Source organism: Pseudonaja textilis, chromosome 17 (genome assembly GCF_049901715.1).
Source record: "Pseudonaja textilis isolate UNSWEBS1 chromosome 17, rPseTex1.2, whole genome shotgun sequence".
Classification (NCBI taxonomy): Eukaryota; Metazoa; Chordata; class Lepidosauria; order Squamata; family Elapidae; genus Pseudonaja; species Pseudonaja textilis.
The window spans coordinates 269,682-285,133 of record NC_142006.1 but is presented as its reverse complement, the minus strand read 5'-3'; the positions used below and the strand labels follow the sequence as shown (position 1 = coordinate 285,133).

The window sequence follows — 15,452 nt, the reverse complement described above, 5'->3', positions numbered from 1 at the left end:
GGTTCCCTAAGGCTGCTCAGAGGGCAACCTTGGGGTTGTGTGTGGTTTCCTTGCAGTTGTTTCACGTTTTGACTCTGTTGTTGGAGGAGACTTAGGGATTGGTGGAGACGAACCAGTAGTTTACAACCTGACAAGACAGTGGGATGCTTTTCTGGTGGCCGAGACATTGATAGGCAAGGTTAGAGGATGTGTCTTCATGAATTATGCCATGGCCCAACGAGCCTGTCTTTTCTGTCTTTCGAACACGCCTCCACCTGTAGGAAACTCCTCTGGAAGGTTGCTTAGCCTTAGACTGTGCAAAGGATGTCCTGTTATTCATTTATTAAATGCTAATAATTTAATGATATGATGTCCTGGGAGAGTCTTGCAGTGTTTCTTGTTGTAAGTGCCGGTATTTGGCCCGGAGCACCAAAGCACCAGGTGGGTGAGGGCACCTTCAGCTCATCTTCCCTGGCTTCTTCAATTCAGATCGCCTTCCTAGCTGCCCCCCCGCCCCAGCCCCAGCCTTCAAAGGGCTCTCCTTCCTGACTCACACAAGGTCCCTGGTGATAAGCAGGGCCAGGCCAGGTGCCCGGTGCCGTCCATGACCAACAGAACCGCTTTCCTGCTGACGCCACAGCCTGGCGAGGGAGGGCAACCCGATTGTCCCTCAGTCTTGCCTTGGCGTAGGGCTGCCAAGCACTCTTGACTTGACAAGGTTGGGGGGGTTAACCCAAGATAATCTCTGACTAGGTGGGAAATACAAACCAGAAACAATGGATGCGTTGTGTGAGGGGTGTGTGTGTGTGTTCTGGGTATCCTCCTCCTCCTCCTGTCCACATAACCCATTCTTCCCTTTTAGCATTGATGATATTCTCTACTAGGATAGTGAAATGCCTGCAAGAATACAGCCAAGATCAGAGGGCAGCAGGGACTACATCCTCCTCCTCCTCCTTTCCAATTTCGTTTTCTTGAAGTATTACCCCTGTCATATCCTTTGCCTGTCCCTTGAAGGGCACCGTCACTTTCTGCGCAATCAGCCCAGGGTATTTTATGTCAGCTGCCTGTGAATCTGTGTTTCAAAGCCTTCCGGTCTCCTGAGTGTCACTGGGGCCTTTGTCCCTCCTTCTTCGGCTCCTTGCAAAGATCTGGCAAGACAGGAGAGCAAAGGATCCACCAGCAAAATCCCAATGAAACATGACAGCAAAGAAGTTTCCTTATATTTTGAAAAAAAATTGTCATGGTTTCAGAATATATGCTATTGTGAATACGTTTCCTTGTTGCATTTGTCATAATATTAGAATGATTCTGTCATTTTCCCTCCTTGCTGTTTGCTTCAGTATAAATTCATAAACGCGATACGTCTCTTATCCTCCAACTCAACAGTTTTCAATAGAGAGCAGCCTTGCGAAGCTTCCTGGATCAAGTGCTTTTCTAAAACTTGTATAAATGCCCACCTCCCTCAATTCAATCCCCTCAGATTTGGGGTCTAATATCTGAATCCAAATTAGATTCAAAACACCTTCACATTTCTGACCTGTCTTTCTGGGTTCTATTTTAAGATTTATTGGAAGTTATTCAAGTCACTTTTTGCTTTAGCTTTAGAGAATAGAATAGGAATAGAGTAGAATAAAATAGAATAGAACATATTGGACAATGTTTTTTCAATGCCAGTTTTGTCCATTAGTTACAATAATTCTGCAGAGATGCCATGAATTCCCAGCATTCTTTGATGGTTCTGTATGTTAAAATTTTGCTTATTAGTGTGTGTTTCATGTGACTGTGTTTTTGTACTAGCTCTAAAACTTTGTCTTGCATCGATTTCAGTTTGAGTTTTTTTCTGCTGGTAACTCGTATTAGTAATCCATTAACTATTTTCTGGCTTTCGTTCATACCATTCTGGTTAAAATTTTACTCCACTGGTTTGGTTTTCCTTCTATGGTCACTTTTGGATCCTGTAGTTCTTATTGGTTCTGGGGTTTCTGTTTGGTGTCTGAATCGAATCTTAGGTTGGCTATCTCAGGATCATGGCTAGAACCTAGGTCCGACCTAGAAGAACCTGGAAACCAAGCTCACAAGTTTGTCATTATCCCCAATATACTATTTCTAAGATTTATATCAGTAAAATATATATTTGATTTCTGACAATGCATCGTAACATATAATACCCAGACATCATCTTCTAGACAGGGCATTATGACATCCTGATGTGATCATATTCATGGATGGTTTTTCTTATTGATTACTGTCAGATCCGTGTAGCTGCCATTCTTCAATGGAAGAAGAAATGGGGTGGAGGGGAGTTGGTACAACTAATCCTTTTTGATGTAACCTGAATATATTAAATCTTATATTGAATCTGTATAACTTGCACATGATATACAACTGGAGGACTGGAGCCAGATGGCTAGAAACTTGTCACCTCTTGGAGACATAGCGAGAGGAGAAGGGACCATAAAAATTCCAGCTCTGGAAGATAATCCCTGGGAAACTCTTCTAAGATATGTTCCCAGAAAAGGGGGGGTGGGGGAATTAACATGTTGGTTCTTTGTTTGACAAAATCCACATCTAAATAAAGGGAGGGGTTCTAACTTCCTTTATCTGTTACTGTATGCCTGGAAACATCTTTAATTCTGCTTTGACTTGTACTGGAATCATTTCCTTTCAATGAAGAATTCCTTTTGAAGTGTGTAGCTTTCAGAAGTTCATTCTTTTTCGGTTGAAAGGGAAAAAGTTAGTTGCTTACAATTACTTTCTTACAGTTTGCTCCCTTATAATTGTTTTTCTTCCTACTAACCTGTTTTTCCACAAGTTCAAGTCTCAGCCTTTTCCCCCCAGATCAACCAAATGTTGATTTATTGGTTACGTCAGAAATTGACTGACCTCCTTGTCACCTGAGTCTGACATTCTAAGAGAGAGCAACTGGCCCAAAGTCACCCAGCTTTTGTGCCAGGGCGGGACTAGAATTCACAGACTCCTGGTTTCTAGCTTGGTGCTTTAGCCATTAGACTACATCGGCTCTCATTGTTCTGACCAAGGCTTCCTGCGACAGTAACAATCACACGCTGTTCCCCAAACCCCCCCTTTTTAAAATTTCAATGGATGTGAATTATATGCATTCACAGCCCGTAATGAGTCCCAAACAGTCCAACAGAAGTCTGCCACAGTCTTTCGGGATAAGGCTGATAGGCATCCACCTTCATCTCCCTTGAAATGTTGCCAATGACTAAATTGCCAATTAGCTGTACAAGGCCAAACGGAGCTTCAGAGTTTAAACTGTCCAGAAGGAACAAAGTTGCTTCCTGCAAAGGCTCATGTCCCTTGGCTCCTCCTTTATGTCTTATGGGAGGGGCCAATCACCTCCAAGCCTTACTCCCGGGTTGCCTTTTTTGTCTTAACAGTTCTTGCCTTCTGGCAGCTCTGCGCAAAGCGCTCACTGGGAACAGGCTCCCCCTGTTCCTCTGCCTTGTTGCTGTCAGATTCTGGAGGCTCTGGAGTCAGCACATAACTCTCAGATGGCCCCTCTGTTTTGGATGCAGATCCCTCATCCGAGCCCTCCCCAGACTGGCCCATGTTCCTCCTCACTGTCTGACTCTGCTGCCAGTTCCGCAGGCCACCGGCGGAGCACAACACTCATCAAATATGTCACTATTAATTCTGTATTCTTTCATTTATTGTATGAGATCACTGGGTGCTATCCAGTATATATTGGAAGGCTGCTCTCCTGTCTCCCCTGGTCCTTCTCTTCCCTAGACTGGCCAGGCCCGGTTCCTGCAATGTATCAATTCTAATAAATTTAAATAAACAAAATATCATCCCTCCCATGTATCTGCTGCTACAAGCTTTGTAGGATAGGAAAACAAAATTCAGTTTATGTAATCAGTGTTAAATATTTGGAGTGGACAATGTGGGGCCTGCAGTCCTATCAATTTTATTTTGATTTCATGTTTAAAATGATCTAGAGACCAGCATACTGGAATCACAGCAACAGCCTCTAGAACCCTACTTTTCCCTGGGGTGGGGCTGCAGAATTGCTCCCTGAGGACAGCAGTTTGTCTCCTAGAAGACGGGTGTTTTGTTAAAGGCCGTGCCTGCTTCATGGCAGCCGTTTTATTAATGCATCCGGAATATTCCGGAGATGCCTATCCGATCCAAAAGTCTGCGTTTAAGAATGATTCCCATGGAAGACATCCGCCCCCCACACCCTTGAAACATCTCTCTGGAGATGAAATTGAAATAGGGAGGGCCTGTGAGGGGGAGGTCCCTGCAGAGCCCCTCCCCCAGCTGCCCCACAGTTAGATTCCCAAGGAACCAAAGGGGGGGGGGCAGCAGCTCCCCAGCCACTTCCCTCCCCAGAGGGGGATGCTCAAGGCGGCCAAAGGAGGCTGTCCGGAAGGGGGGCTGGGTGGAGGATCCTCGTGACGCCGCTTGCACCCATTTCTGGGGGCCACTGGGGTATCCTTGGCTCTCAAGGGGGCCTTTCCAATGTTGGAGGCTGTATGGAAACCCTTCCTTCCTTCCTTCCTTCCTTCCTTCCTTCCTTCCTTCCTTCCTTCCTTCCTTCCTTCCTTCGCATTCCCATCTTTCTTTCTCCCTCTCTTTCTCCCTCCCTTCCATCCTTTCCTTCCTCCCGCCCTCCTTCCTTCCTTCTCATCCCCATCTTCCTCCCATCCTTCTTCCCTCCCTCCCTCCTTCCTTCCTTCTCATCCCCATCTTCCTCCCATCCTTTCCTCCCTCCCGCCCTCCTTCCTTCCTTCTCATCCCCATCTTCCTCCCATCCTTCTTCCCTCCCTCCCTCCTTCCTTCCTTCTCATCCCCATCTTCCTCCCATCCTTCTTCCCTCCCTCCTCCTTCCTTCCTTCTCATCCCCATCTTCCTCCCATCCTTCTTCTCTCCCTCCTCCTTCCTTCCTTCTCATCCCCATCTTCCTCCCATCCTTTCCTCCCTCCCTCCCTCCTTCCTTCCTTCTCATCCCCATCTTCCTCCCATCCTTCTTCCCTCCCTCCCTCCTTCCTTCCTTCTCATCCCCATCTTCCTCCCATCCTTTCCTCCCTCCCTCCCTCCTTCCTTCCTTCTCATCCCCATCTTCCTCCCATCCTTCTTCCCTCCCTCCCTCCTTCCCCTCCTTCTCATCCCCATCTTCCTCCCATCCTTCTTCCCTCCCTCCCTCCTTCCCCTCCTTCTCATCCCCATCTTCCTCCCATCCTTTCCTCCCTCCCGCCCTCCTTCCTTCCTTCTCATCCCCATCTTCCTCCCATCCTTCTTCCCTCCCTCCCTCCTTCCCCTCCTTCTCATCCCCATCTTCCTCCCATCCTTCTTCCCTCCCTCCCTCCTTCCCCTCCTTCTCATCCCCATCTTCCTCCCATCCTTCCCTCCCTCCCTCCCTCCTTCCTTCCTTCTCATCCCCATCTTCCTCCCTCCCTTCTTCCCTCCCTTCCATCCTTCCTCCCTTTCTTGCTCCCCCTCCTTTCCCCCTTCTCATCCCCATCTTCCTCCCCCCCTCCTCCCCCTTCTCATCCCCATCTTCCTCCCTCTCTCCTCCTCCCCGCTCCTTTCCCCTCTCTCCCTCCCTCCCTCCCTCCCTCCTTTCCTTCCTCCTTCCCCCTCTCCCTCCCTCCTGTCCCGGATCTCCTCTGACTTGCTGCTCCCAAACCTCCCTGGGGGGATTCTGGTTGCAAGGCTCCTCCTGGGAAGCCACTAGAGGAAGAACTGGGGTGGGGGGGGGGGGGAGTCAGAGGGACCAGGATGGGCAACTGAAGGGCTCAGCCAGCAAATGCTGGTCAGACAGGAGGCCCAGGGGAGACCAGGAGAAGCCGGGCGCCCTTGGGCAGGTGGCCCTGTTCACCGGCCACTTCAATGTCTCATGGCCCAAGACAGAGCACACACACACACACACACACCCCGTTTTCTTCCTGGAACTGGTGGGGTACTTTGAAGAGGGTGGGGGCAAAAATGCCGCCGTCTTCAGTGTCTGGGTGCGAAGCGCTTCCCTTGATACAGCTGGCTAGATGGCCCAGGGATGGTGACCCCAAGGGGAGCGGCTCTTTGGCTCCGAATGGGGCTCCCCCGGGGTCCCCCTCTGGCCAAGCCACCGCAGCCTCGGACTATTCCATGCGTACTTCTATGTTCTCCCACGCGTTTCTGGGTCTGTCAACTCAGAGGAGCCTTGCTGGCAGCTACTGTGCGCTGAGCTTGGCCAGCCATGCATGGCCAGGCCTCCAGCTGCCCTGAGAAGCTGCCAGGCAGGAAATGGCTTCTTCGATGGCCGGGTTCCAAATGCGGATTAGCCTCTGAATATTAATTCTCTCCCTGCGTGTCGGGAGGGGGGAGGGTCCCCAGTGTTTCCTTATGGATCCCATGGTGAAATCCCTTCCCTCCTTCCCTCTCTCCTTCCTCCCCTCCTTCCCCTCTTCTCCCTTCCCTCTCTCCTTCCCTCCGGTTGAATTACACCGCAGCCTGTAGCTAGGGAGAGTTTGGGGGCATTACCAACCTGTGCAGTGGCCTAGAGGTGGTGCTCTCACCTCACAATCAGGAGACTGTGGGTTTGATCCTAGGTAGAGGCAGATATTTCTCTCTCTCCACACGTTTGAGATTATGCCTGCCGAAAAATAACTCCGCACTGGCGACAGGAAGGGCATCCGGCCAGTAAATACTCAGCTCCATTCAGTTGCCCTGACTCCACCCTGATGCAAGGGTATACGGGGGTCATTAAAAGACCAACCAACTTCTGTGGTGAGGCAAGCCATGGTTGGCTGGGCGATGCTAATGATGGGGATTGTAGTCCAAGTTCAATGTCCCTTTGTAGCCAGGCGTCTGCTGCATGTTTAACTGGGGCTGGAGGAGGCGCCACGGTCTCGGCCGTGTAGGCTGAGGTCCTGCTCTGTGGCACGAAGGCCGTGGCAGCCTCAGGGCAGAGGGTCCTCCAGGCAAGAGACGGTGGCTGCGTCCTTTGCAGGTGAAATGAAGTGCTTCAGGCCTCCCCTCAGGTGCCTTTGGATAAAGAGCAGGTTGTAAGTGCTGACCTTGAATTTTCTCTCTTTTTTTCCTCTCTCTCTTTTTTCAACCAGGTCATCTCAGCGGTTTCCAGGCTTTCCCACCACAGCATTGCCCAGAACAAGGGAATCAGGTAGAACAACCGCCTCTTACTCCACTTTGAGATTCCTTTTTAATGGAAAACTGGTTTTTTTGCAACAAATAAATTAATGTTTTGCTTTAAAGGGAGGCTTATTTGAGGGTTGCAAACATCTCCTTCAAAATGTGTTACAGTTGAATTATCCAACCGTGAATGATGAAGCTGCTGGGTTTAGGAGCAGGGCGACCAAGGCTCCTGTCCTTCCTGAGGCTGGGGGTGATTTTGGTCCACCACCCCCCGCCCCTCATCTCGGCCCTACACTGGAGATCAAAAACATTTATGGCCCAACCCAAGCTGGACCACCATAGAAAATTGCAGCCCATTCCTTCCGGGAAGAGACCCTTGTCCTGCCTGGATCAGGATTTGGGATAACAAAATCATTAACATGTCATTATTTAATATAAGAGACCTGGTGGCGCAGTGGCTAGAATGCAGTACTGCAGGCTGCTTCTGCGGCCTGCCAGCTGCCAGCAATTTGGCAGTTCGAATCCCACCAGTTCAAGGTTGACTCAGCCTTCCGTCTTTCCGAGGTGGGTAAAATGAGGACCCAGATTGTTGGGGGAAAGAGGCTGACTCTGGAAACCACTTAGAGAGGGTGTGAAGCGGCATATAAGTCTAAGGGCTAATGCTATTATTGATAATTCAGTTAATGCAAGGAGATGACATTTCATTTAAACAGATGTTATAAAACTGATTTTCCATTTCATGCCTCAATTTCCTGGTGATCTATGACTTCCTTAACCTTCAACTCCCATCTCTTGAGCTGGTTTCTCTCTCTCATGGCTATCTGTTCAGGCTATCTGGTCTGCCAGTGCCCAGATGTGCTCAGGTGTCCCTGAGTTTCCTGCTCACCTTTGCTCCTTTCTAAGGGCTTGTCTGCTTTTGGGGGGACAGCCGATAGCCCTGAAGGTGCAACTTTGCAAGCCTCGGCAGAGATTCACTTCTAGCCGTGAATTGTGGGTGTAGGCAGGTCCAACCTCTGAAGGAGGCCGCCCGAGAAATAGGCTGGCTTTCAGAGAGGTCTCAGGGGCTGCAAAGATGCAAACATCTTAATGGGGAAAAGGCGAGAAAGAAAAAGAAAATGCCTCCCATTGGCCAGGCCTTTGCAGCACGGAGGCTTCTTGGAAAGGGACTCGGTTGGCTGCCTCTGAGGAGGCGTTTATTGTAAGAGAGCATGAAACGAACTGAAAAAGCAGCGGTGTGTGTGTGTGTGTGTGTGTGTGTGTGTGTGTGTGGAGCCTAAAGGCGGAAAGCTTGAAGGCAGGTGTGGTTGTGTCTTCTGGTCCTTCTAGTTTATGCCACTAAAAAAGTTAACTGGATTTTTATTAAAACGGAGGCGTTTCGTTACTTATCCAAGTAACTTCTTCAGTCAAAATTTGGGTAGGCAGAGAGTCACTGGAGTGAACAACTTGCCATGCAGACTGCAGGGAGTTTCTCCCCCAAATCAAAAGCAACACGTAAACCAAGGCTCCCATCATCCAGGCCAAATGAAAGCAATTTTAATAAATGTTGGTCCCGTTGCCATCATTTCATCTTTTGAGATACTTTTGGCCTGGATCATTGAGTCTGCATTTACATAAAGTTATGTTCCCTACAGACAATACATTAAGTTTCATAGATCAGCCCAAAATGCAGTTCTAACCTCAGTCCCTTAGCAGGTCAGTTGTTGGTCAAAATTACTGGTTTGTTGCTCAGCCTATGCAAAGGAATCTTCTTAAACTAGCATGTCAAATGAGGTAAGGTTTAAAGCATTTGAGGGAGTGGTGGGCTTTGTTCTCTTGGGACTGACTGCATAGAGACTAAGCTGATTGCTCTCTTGACTCCTCCTCCACTCTCTGCCAATCTCTCTCCTGAACTGCCCTGCCTGGTTTCTGTCCAAGAAGCCGCTCTGTGGCTGCTTCTGGTCAGGAGTCTTCTCAAGGAAGGAAAAGTTGCTAGGATACAGTCGTCATCTCTACCAGACGTGGTCTTCAGGACCAAGCATTGGGAGAGGGACCAAACCCCACTATTTGTCATCCACACCCACAAGAAAGATTTAAATAGGGCTGAACAGTGTCTCCTGCCCTGTTGGCCAAAAGCTGGAGGAGGGTGAAACATCTGCAGAGCTCAGGATACTGGCCTCTTGGGATTTTACGGAGACCAAGGCTCTGAAGCCCCCTTGAAGCCCAGGAGTCCGGCTCTGCTCCGTCCAGGACCCAGGCAAAGCAGCAGCTGCCCAGCCTCCACGCTCTCCCCGGGAAGGTTTGGGTGTCCAGCAGGAAGCAGGGAAGAGATGCTTGTTGTTGGAACCTGTGCGCTTCTGCATTCTTGTTTGTCCTCCTTGGCATGGAAGGAAAGTGGGTCTTTACGTGGACCGAAGAAAAGCAGAATCCACATCCGGAGGCTTCTTGAGCACTTGTGCCCTCATTTCTGGAGGGGAGGGAGGGTTGGTGCCTTTCTCCATCAGAGGAGTCTCTTTGCAGGGACCTTGGTTGGTTGGTTGGTTGTGGTCTGACCAAGGCTCCCCGAGACACCAATAAACACACATAAAACCCAAAACTCTTACTTTAGTTCAGTGGCTGTGTATTATCGTCATTCACAACCTGGAATGAGTTTTAACCGGGTATAATTAGTCCCAGGGACGTCTGCCAATGTTCTTCGATAAGAGCACACCTTGCCTGACTTGAAGTGCTGCCAACGACTAAAGTCCCAATTAGTCTTTCCAAAACCAAACAGAGAACAAATTCACCATGGAGCTTTCAGCGTCCAAACCAATCAGAGCGAATGACCTTGCTTCCTGCAAAGGATTTCCTACCTTTGCACTTCCTTTATACCTTATGGGAGGGGCCAATCACTTCCAAGCCTTACTCCCGAGTCACCCCTTTTGTCTCAGCTGCTCTTGCCTTCTAGCAGCTCTGCGCACATGCGCACTGGGAACAGGCTCCCCTGGGTCCTCTGCCTCGCTGCTGCCAGACTCTGGAGGCTTCGAAGGTAGCACTCCACTCCCAGATGGCCCTGGCCCCATCTCTGTATCAGGTGCAGGACCCTCGTCCGAGTCCTCCCCAGACTCCCAGACTGGTCCCCGTTCTTCCCCACTGTCCAATTCCGCTGCCGGCTGCTGGCGGACCACAACCGGTTGAACCTATAACTGCCCATCTCACCGCAGAAAAGGGGGCAGTGCGCTGAGGGTGAAACCTGAAAAGGCAAGGGACGTAATCTGCCAATTAAAGCACCACCTGTATTGGTGTGACTGACTCACCTGTCCTCTTTCCTCCAGGCCCTTTCCTTCAGAGGAGACCACCGAAAATGAGGACGATGTCTACCGCAGCTTGGAAGAACTGGCGGAGTAAGTGTCCTCGTGAGGGTGACCGGGAGGGGACAGGTGCCCTTCTGTAAAGTGGTGGCGTGGCCTCTCTTGGGAGGTCTTCTCTCTCTGGTCCCTTGGCGTGGGTCCCCAGGGCCAGCTGGCACTGCGCAGGGCCGAGACTTTGCCGTGGCTCCTTCCCTGCGCAGGTCAGCTTGGCTCTCAGCAGATGACGGGAAAAGCTCCTTGGTGAGTGGGGCTGAGTAAGGGGGCCTGGCCTGCCTGCGAGGGGAAGCCAGCAGCCTCAGCAGCTGGGTTGCCCCTCTTCTCAAGAGGGCGGGAATGTCCCCAGCCCCCCCCCCCCTTCCTGGCTGCTGCACGGGCAACTCTGGACCTCGGAGGGCTCCTCTGTTTCTAGCAGTTGTGTTGTGTTGTCCGTCTGGAAGAGAGCTTAACAGGCAATATTATAAAAGGTATATTATATAACATAAAAGGATTTTATCACAGAGATTTTATTTAACATTTAGGCTTGCGTGGTGTGGTGGCCTAGAGGTGGAGCTCCGGCCTCACAATCAGGAGGCTGTGAATTCAATCCTAGGTAGAGGCAGATATTTCTCTCTTTGGGCACACTGAGAATATATCTGCTGAATATAATTCTGCATTGTCAACAGGAAGGGCATCCGGTCAGTAAACACTCAGCTCCCTTAAGTTGCCCAGGATCCACCCCGCAAGGGATCATCAAAAGACAATGATGATTCTATTTAATATTTAGACTCCTCTACTACTGTACTTCAAGGAGATTTATTTCACGCCAGTATTAAGTAGGGGATCAACCGCTCTGCCCTTTAAAAGATTAGTGCTGTTTACTTTGGGGTGGCCAATCTCTTCGTCGGCCAGCCACTGGACTTTGCCACACCCATTTTCTGGCCCAAATGGATGTTTGAGACTTGCGTTCTGGTTCATCTTTTGTTGTCACGGATACGCATTCAAAGGCAGCTCGCTCTCTTTCTCTTCGTTGCTGCTCTGGTGAGAGAATGGCCCCTAAATCAGGACAGCACCAAGAAAGGAAAATCGCTTTAGCATCTATTAAATATTAATGGCAAATTAATAACAAATCATAGAAAAACAGCAGATGAATATAATACCAGATGGCCATAGATTTAGACCATAATTACAAAGCAGCGTTGAGTAAAAGATAGATCAGAAACTAGTCGAGGCACAATTGGTGGTCAAAGCAGGCGGATTCATTCCTGAGTTAGGTCTTTCCCGCCGTCGGAAACTCCAGCGTTCTGAGCAGGAACCTCACCGGAGAATAAGATGCCGCCGCCTGCCCCCCTGACCCCCCAGGTGGGCATTCAAGTCTCGGGGTGGCGGAAAAAGGAAAGCAAGAAGCCTCTTTCTGTCAACCAGGGAGGCTGCCCAGCCGAGGGGCCAGAGGCAGAAAGAGTCCATTCTCTAGCCTTGGGGCCTGGCTGGAGCGGCTCCTTTCTGAGACACACACACACACGCACACACACACACGCCCAGCTCCCACCAGGGCCGCCTCCCCTCCCCGGCCCTGACGAGGAAGCCTCTGCCTTTTATTCTTATATTTTATTCTAGCGAGCACGATTTGGGGGAGGACATTTACGATTGCGTCCCGTGTGAAGATGAAGGTGACGACATCTACGAAGACATCATCAAAGTGGAGGTGCAGCAGCCCATGGTGAGGAACCTGGGACTGGCTGGGGGGGGGGGGGAAAGAGTCAGGCTCCTTTGGCCTCCCTCCCTTTTGGAGACCCCCCACCCCCTTTTGGAAGTTGGGGGCAGGCTAGGGAAGGGGGGGGGATCCTTGGGCCTCCTTCAGTCTTGATTCCCCATCCGAGAGTCAAGTGGGCTCTCCAACTTCCTGGCCAGGGCCCTCTCCCCATCTTCGGAACAGTCCTTATGGCTGACGGTGCCTCCAAGGAGGTGGAATTAACTGTGGCGGAGGGAAAATAATGTTTCAAGAAGCCGAATCTGTTCAACTTGGACATAGATGGCCTCTTGGACCCCTCTTTCAAACCAGAGGTCCTCTCCTCTCATCCAGTCAGAGCTGAAGAAGCTTCTGGAACGAGGAGCAAAACATCTTCCAAGAAAAACCAGAAAGTCCAGTTGCCCCTTGAAAAAGTGCCCCCTTAGGGGACATTGCCCACTTAGCTTCCAAGGAGGCTCGCAGGGGCTTCTTGGAGAGGCAGAATCCTCCAAGACGTTTCTAGCCGGCAGTGGTGGAGAAGCGCCTTCTAAAGGTTTGCCCAAGAGCTCCTTCGCTTAAGGGGGAGTCTGAGGTGCCCCCCAGTTCCTGGGAGGTGTGCGGCGAACGAGGCTTACTTGGCAAGAGCAGGGAGATTTCCTTGCATTTCACAAAGGCCTCTTACACTTCCTTCAGTACTGGGGGCGGGTGGGGAATAAGGGGGAAGTTATGCGGGCATTGATGATGTCAAACGTAACCATGCTTCACTGTGCTTGTTATCTATGCATGCTTCAGATCAGATATATGCAGGTGAGTTTCTCGCTGTAAGCAAAGAGGGGTCCCTCTCCCCTTCCGGGGTCTTGGGATGCTAGAAATAGTGCCACTTAGGGGCTCTGGGCCCAACATGAATGCAGCCCCACATGCCCGGGGAGCTTCTGCCCCAGGAATTAAGGGTGCTGGGAGGTGCCAGGGTGTCTCCTGATCAAGTTCACCCTCTTGGAAGGGTTGTTTGACATTTTTCTCTAGTTGCCTCCCAGATGTTATTGGTAGTTGCCGTGAGAACCCTTTCTGAGGTGCTGAGTTGGAATCGGCCTTTTGGGTGGGCCTCCTTCTGTCCGTCCTCCCCAATTCTTCACACCATATCATAGCTATATGCCACAGAGAGACAGGGCCGGCAGCTGAAGTGTTGGCCTCTACTGAACATTTTGGAGCACTGCTTTGGTCACTGATGAGTCCACCTGTTCTCCAAGGTCCCTCCTCCTCTTTGGACAGCCGGCCTGGAAGAATTTGACTGGGGTTGCGGGGGGGATGGTGGAAATCACCCTTCTGGTAGTAGGTGCTGAAGGCAGAGCTTGCTCTGTGGTGGATCAATGGTTTCTCCTCCCTTCCTCCTGACAGTGGAGGATGGGTTTGGATCTCGGCTGACCCTTCTCGCCTTCCTCGGCGTCTCATTATGGCCACCCTCAACTCAGGTGGCTTCAGCCCCAGGCAGATGGTCCCGCGTTGGTCTGAGAGGCCACAGCTGATTCTTTTCCAAGGAGGGACAATATGGCTTGGCCTTCTCCTAGGCGCCTCCCCCGTCATGAAGGCCACAAGCAGGCAGGAAGGGTCTGTCTCTTAGGCCTCAGACTCAGGCCCGGCCCGAGTTGGGATGGAGCCCTTCTCCAGCCTGGCCTCGTCCATCCCTCCCTCTTTCCCTCTTGGGGGTATCTAATCCCTCGTCTTTCAGTAGAAAGTAATTTGACAGCAGCTCCTCTCTTCCCCCTGCTCTTCTAATGGAGATCCACCCGTCCGGATCTCCCCTGCCTCGCTGTGTCTTGCCGCTTTGGAAGAAAGATGCAGTCCAAGGTTCAGGGAGACCCTTCAACTCGATATCCGGCCCAGCACCACGACCTGACCCCCCTCCGCAAGGGTCTCAGGGGTGCAGATGGGGACCAGTGGAAGCCCATCGGGCGGTCCTTCCTCTCCATCCCAGGGCCGCATCTGCAGGCGGGTGGGAACCGTCCCTGCCCACCATCCCCAGAGCCAGCTCAGAGCTGGGCATCCGTGACCTGAATGCCGGCCCATTCCACCCTGGGCTTTGGGTGCCAATTTTTTGTGCTGCTTCCTATAGAAAATGGGCATGACCGAAGATGACAAGAGGAACTGCTGCTTGTTAGAAATCCAAGAAACAGAAGCCAAGTACTACAAGACACTGGAGGAGATCGAGAAGGTGAGTGAGGGGCTCTTTGGAAAGGTCAGGCAGCATTGACTCCTCTTTCTCTGGAGAGGCGTCTCAGCGTGCGCCCAGGTTTTTCTTGCCTAAGTATAAAGTCTTACACTTAGGTAAGAAAAGCCAAAAGTACACATAAAAGCAGGCTTACTAACAGAAACTGTGAGAAGAGGGATCTTGGAGTCTTGGTGGACAAATAGCTAAATAGGAGCTAGCCGTGTGCAGCGGCAGCCAAAAAAGCCAATGCAATCCTAAGCTGCTTTAACAGAGGGATCCAATCAAGATCAAGGGAAGTACTAATACCACTTTATAAAGCCTGAGTAAGGCCACACCTAGAGTACTGCATCCACTTTTGGTCACCACACTATAAAAAAAATGCTGAGACTCTAGAAAGAGGGCAGAGAAGAGCAACCAGGATGATGAGGGGACTGGAGGCTAAAACATACGAAGAACGGTTGCAGGAACCGAGCCTGGCTAGTCTAGGGAAGAGAAGGACCAGGGGAGACATGATAGCAGTCTTCTAGTATTTGAAGGGCTGCTCCAGAAAGGATCAGCCTGTTTTCCAAGGCCAGACAAGGAATAATGGATGGAAACAGATCCAGGAGAGATTCAACCTGGAAATAAGGAGGAATTTTCTGACAGTGAGGACAATCAACCCGTGGAACAGGAGTTGCCTTTGGAAGTTGTGGGAGCTTCATCACTGGAAGCTTTCAAGAGGAGACTGGAGTGCCATCTGTCAGAAATGGTGTAGGGTCTCCTGCTTGGGAGGGGGTTGGACTATATGACCTACAAGGTCCCTTCCAACTCTGTTAAACTGTGACCCCTGGAGTGGAATCGCCTTACAAAGGTCAGACTTTTGCACGTAGAAAGGACTTTCGTAAGCAGAAGGCTACGACTGCCTTATCATTTTCTACTTTGCTTTTGTAGAACTACATGAATCCATTAAGGCTGATCTTGACTCCACAAGACATGGGAGCCATATTCATCAACTTGGAGGTAACGTTCCTGTGGTTCTACTTGGCTTTATTATCAGGCTCTGAGCCCTGCAGGCCTGCAGCTTCTGGTGTACAGCAAGCTCTGAGAACCAGCCATATGCTGGGTGCTGCCCCCAGCAACTCGTTTTTTTGAATCATGG

General features: G+C 50.6%; 1 protein-coding gene across 1 annotated transcript in view; it reads left to right on the top strand.

Moving 5' to 3' along the window:
- VAV2 (vav guanine nucleotide exchange factor 2) overlaps window positions 1-15,452 on the top strand; it is a 110,055-nt gene that overhangs the window by 64,347 nt on the left and 30,256 nt on the right. Inside the window, 6 exon segments of the mRNA XM_087914299.1 lie at window positions 7,047-7,105; window positions 10,368-10,436; window positions 11,997-12,099; window positions 12,901-12,915; window positions 14,219-14,317; window positions 15,245-15,313. Of these exon segments, the coding sequence (XP_087770425.1) occupies window positions 7,047-7,105; window positions 10,368-10,436; window positions 11,997-12,099; window positions 12,901-12,915; window positions 14,219-14,317; window positions 15,245-15,313 (414 nt within the window).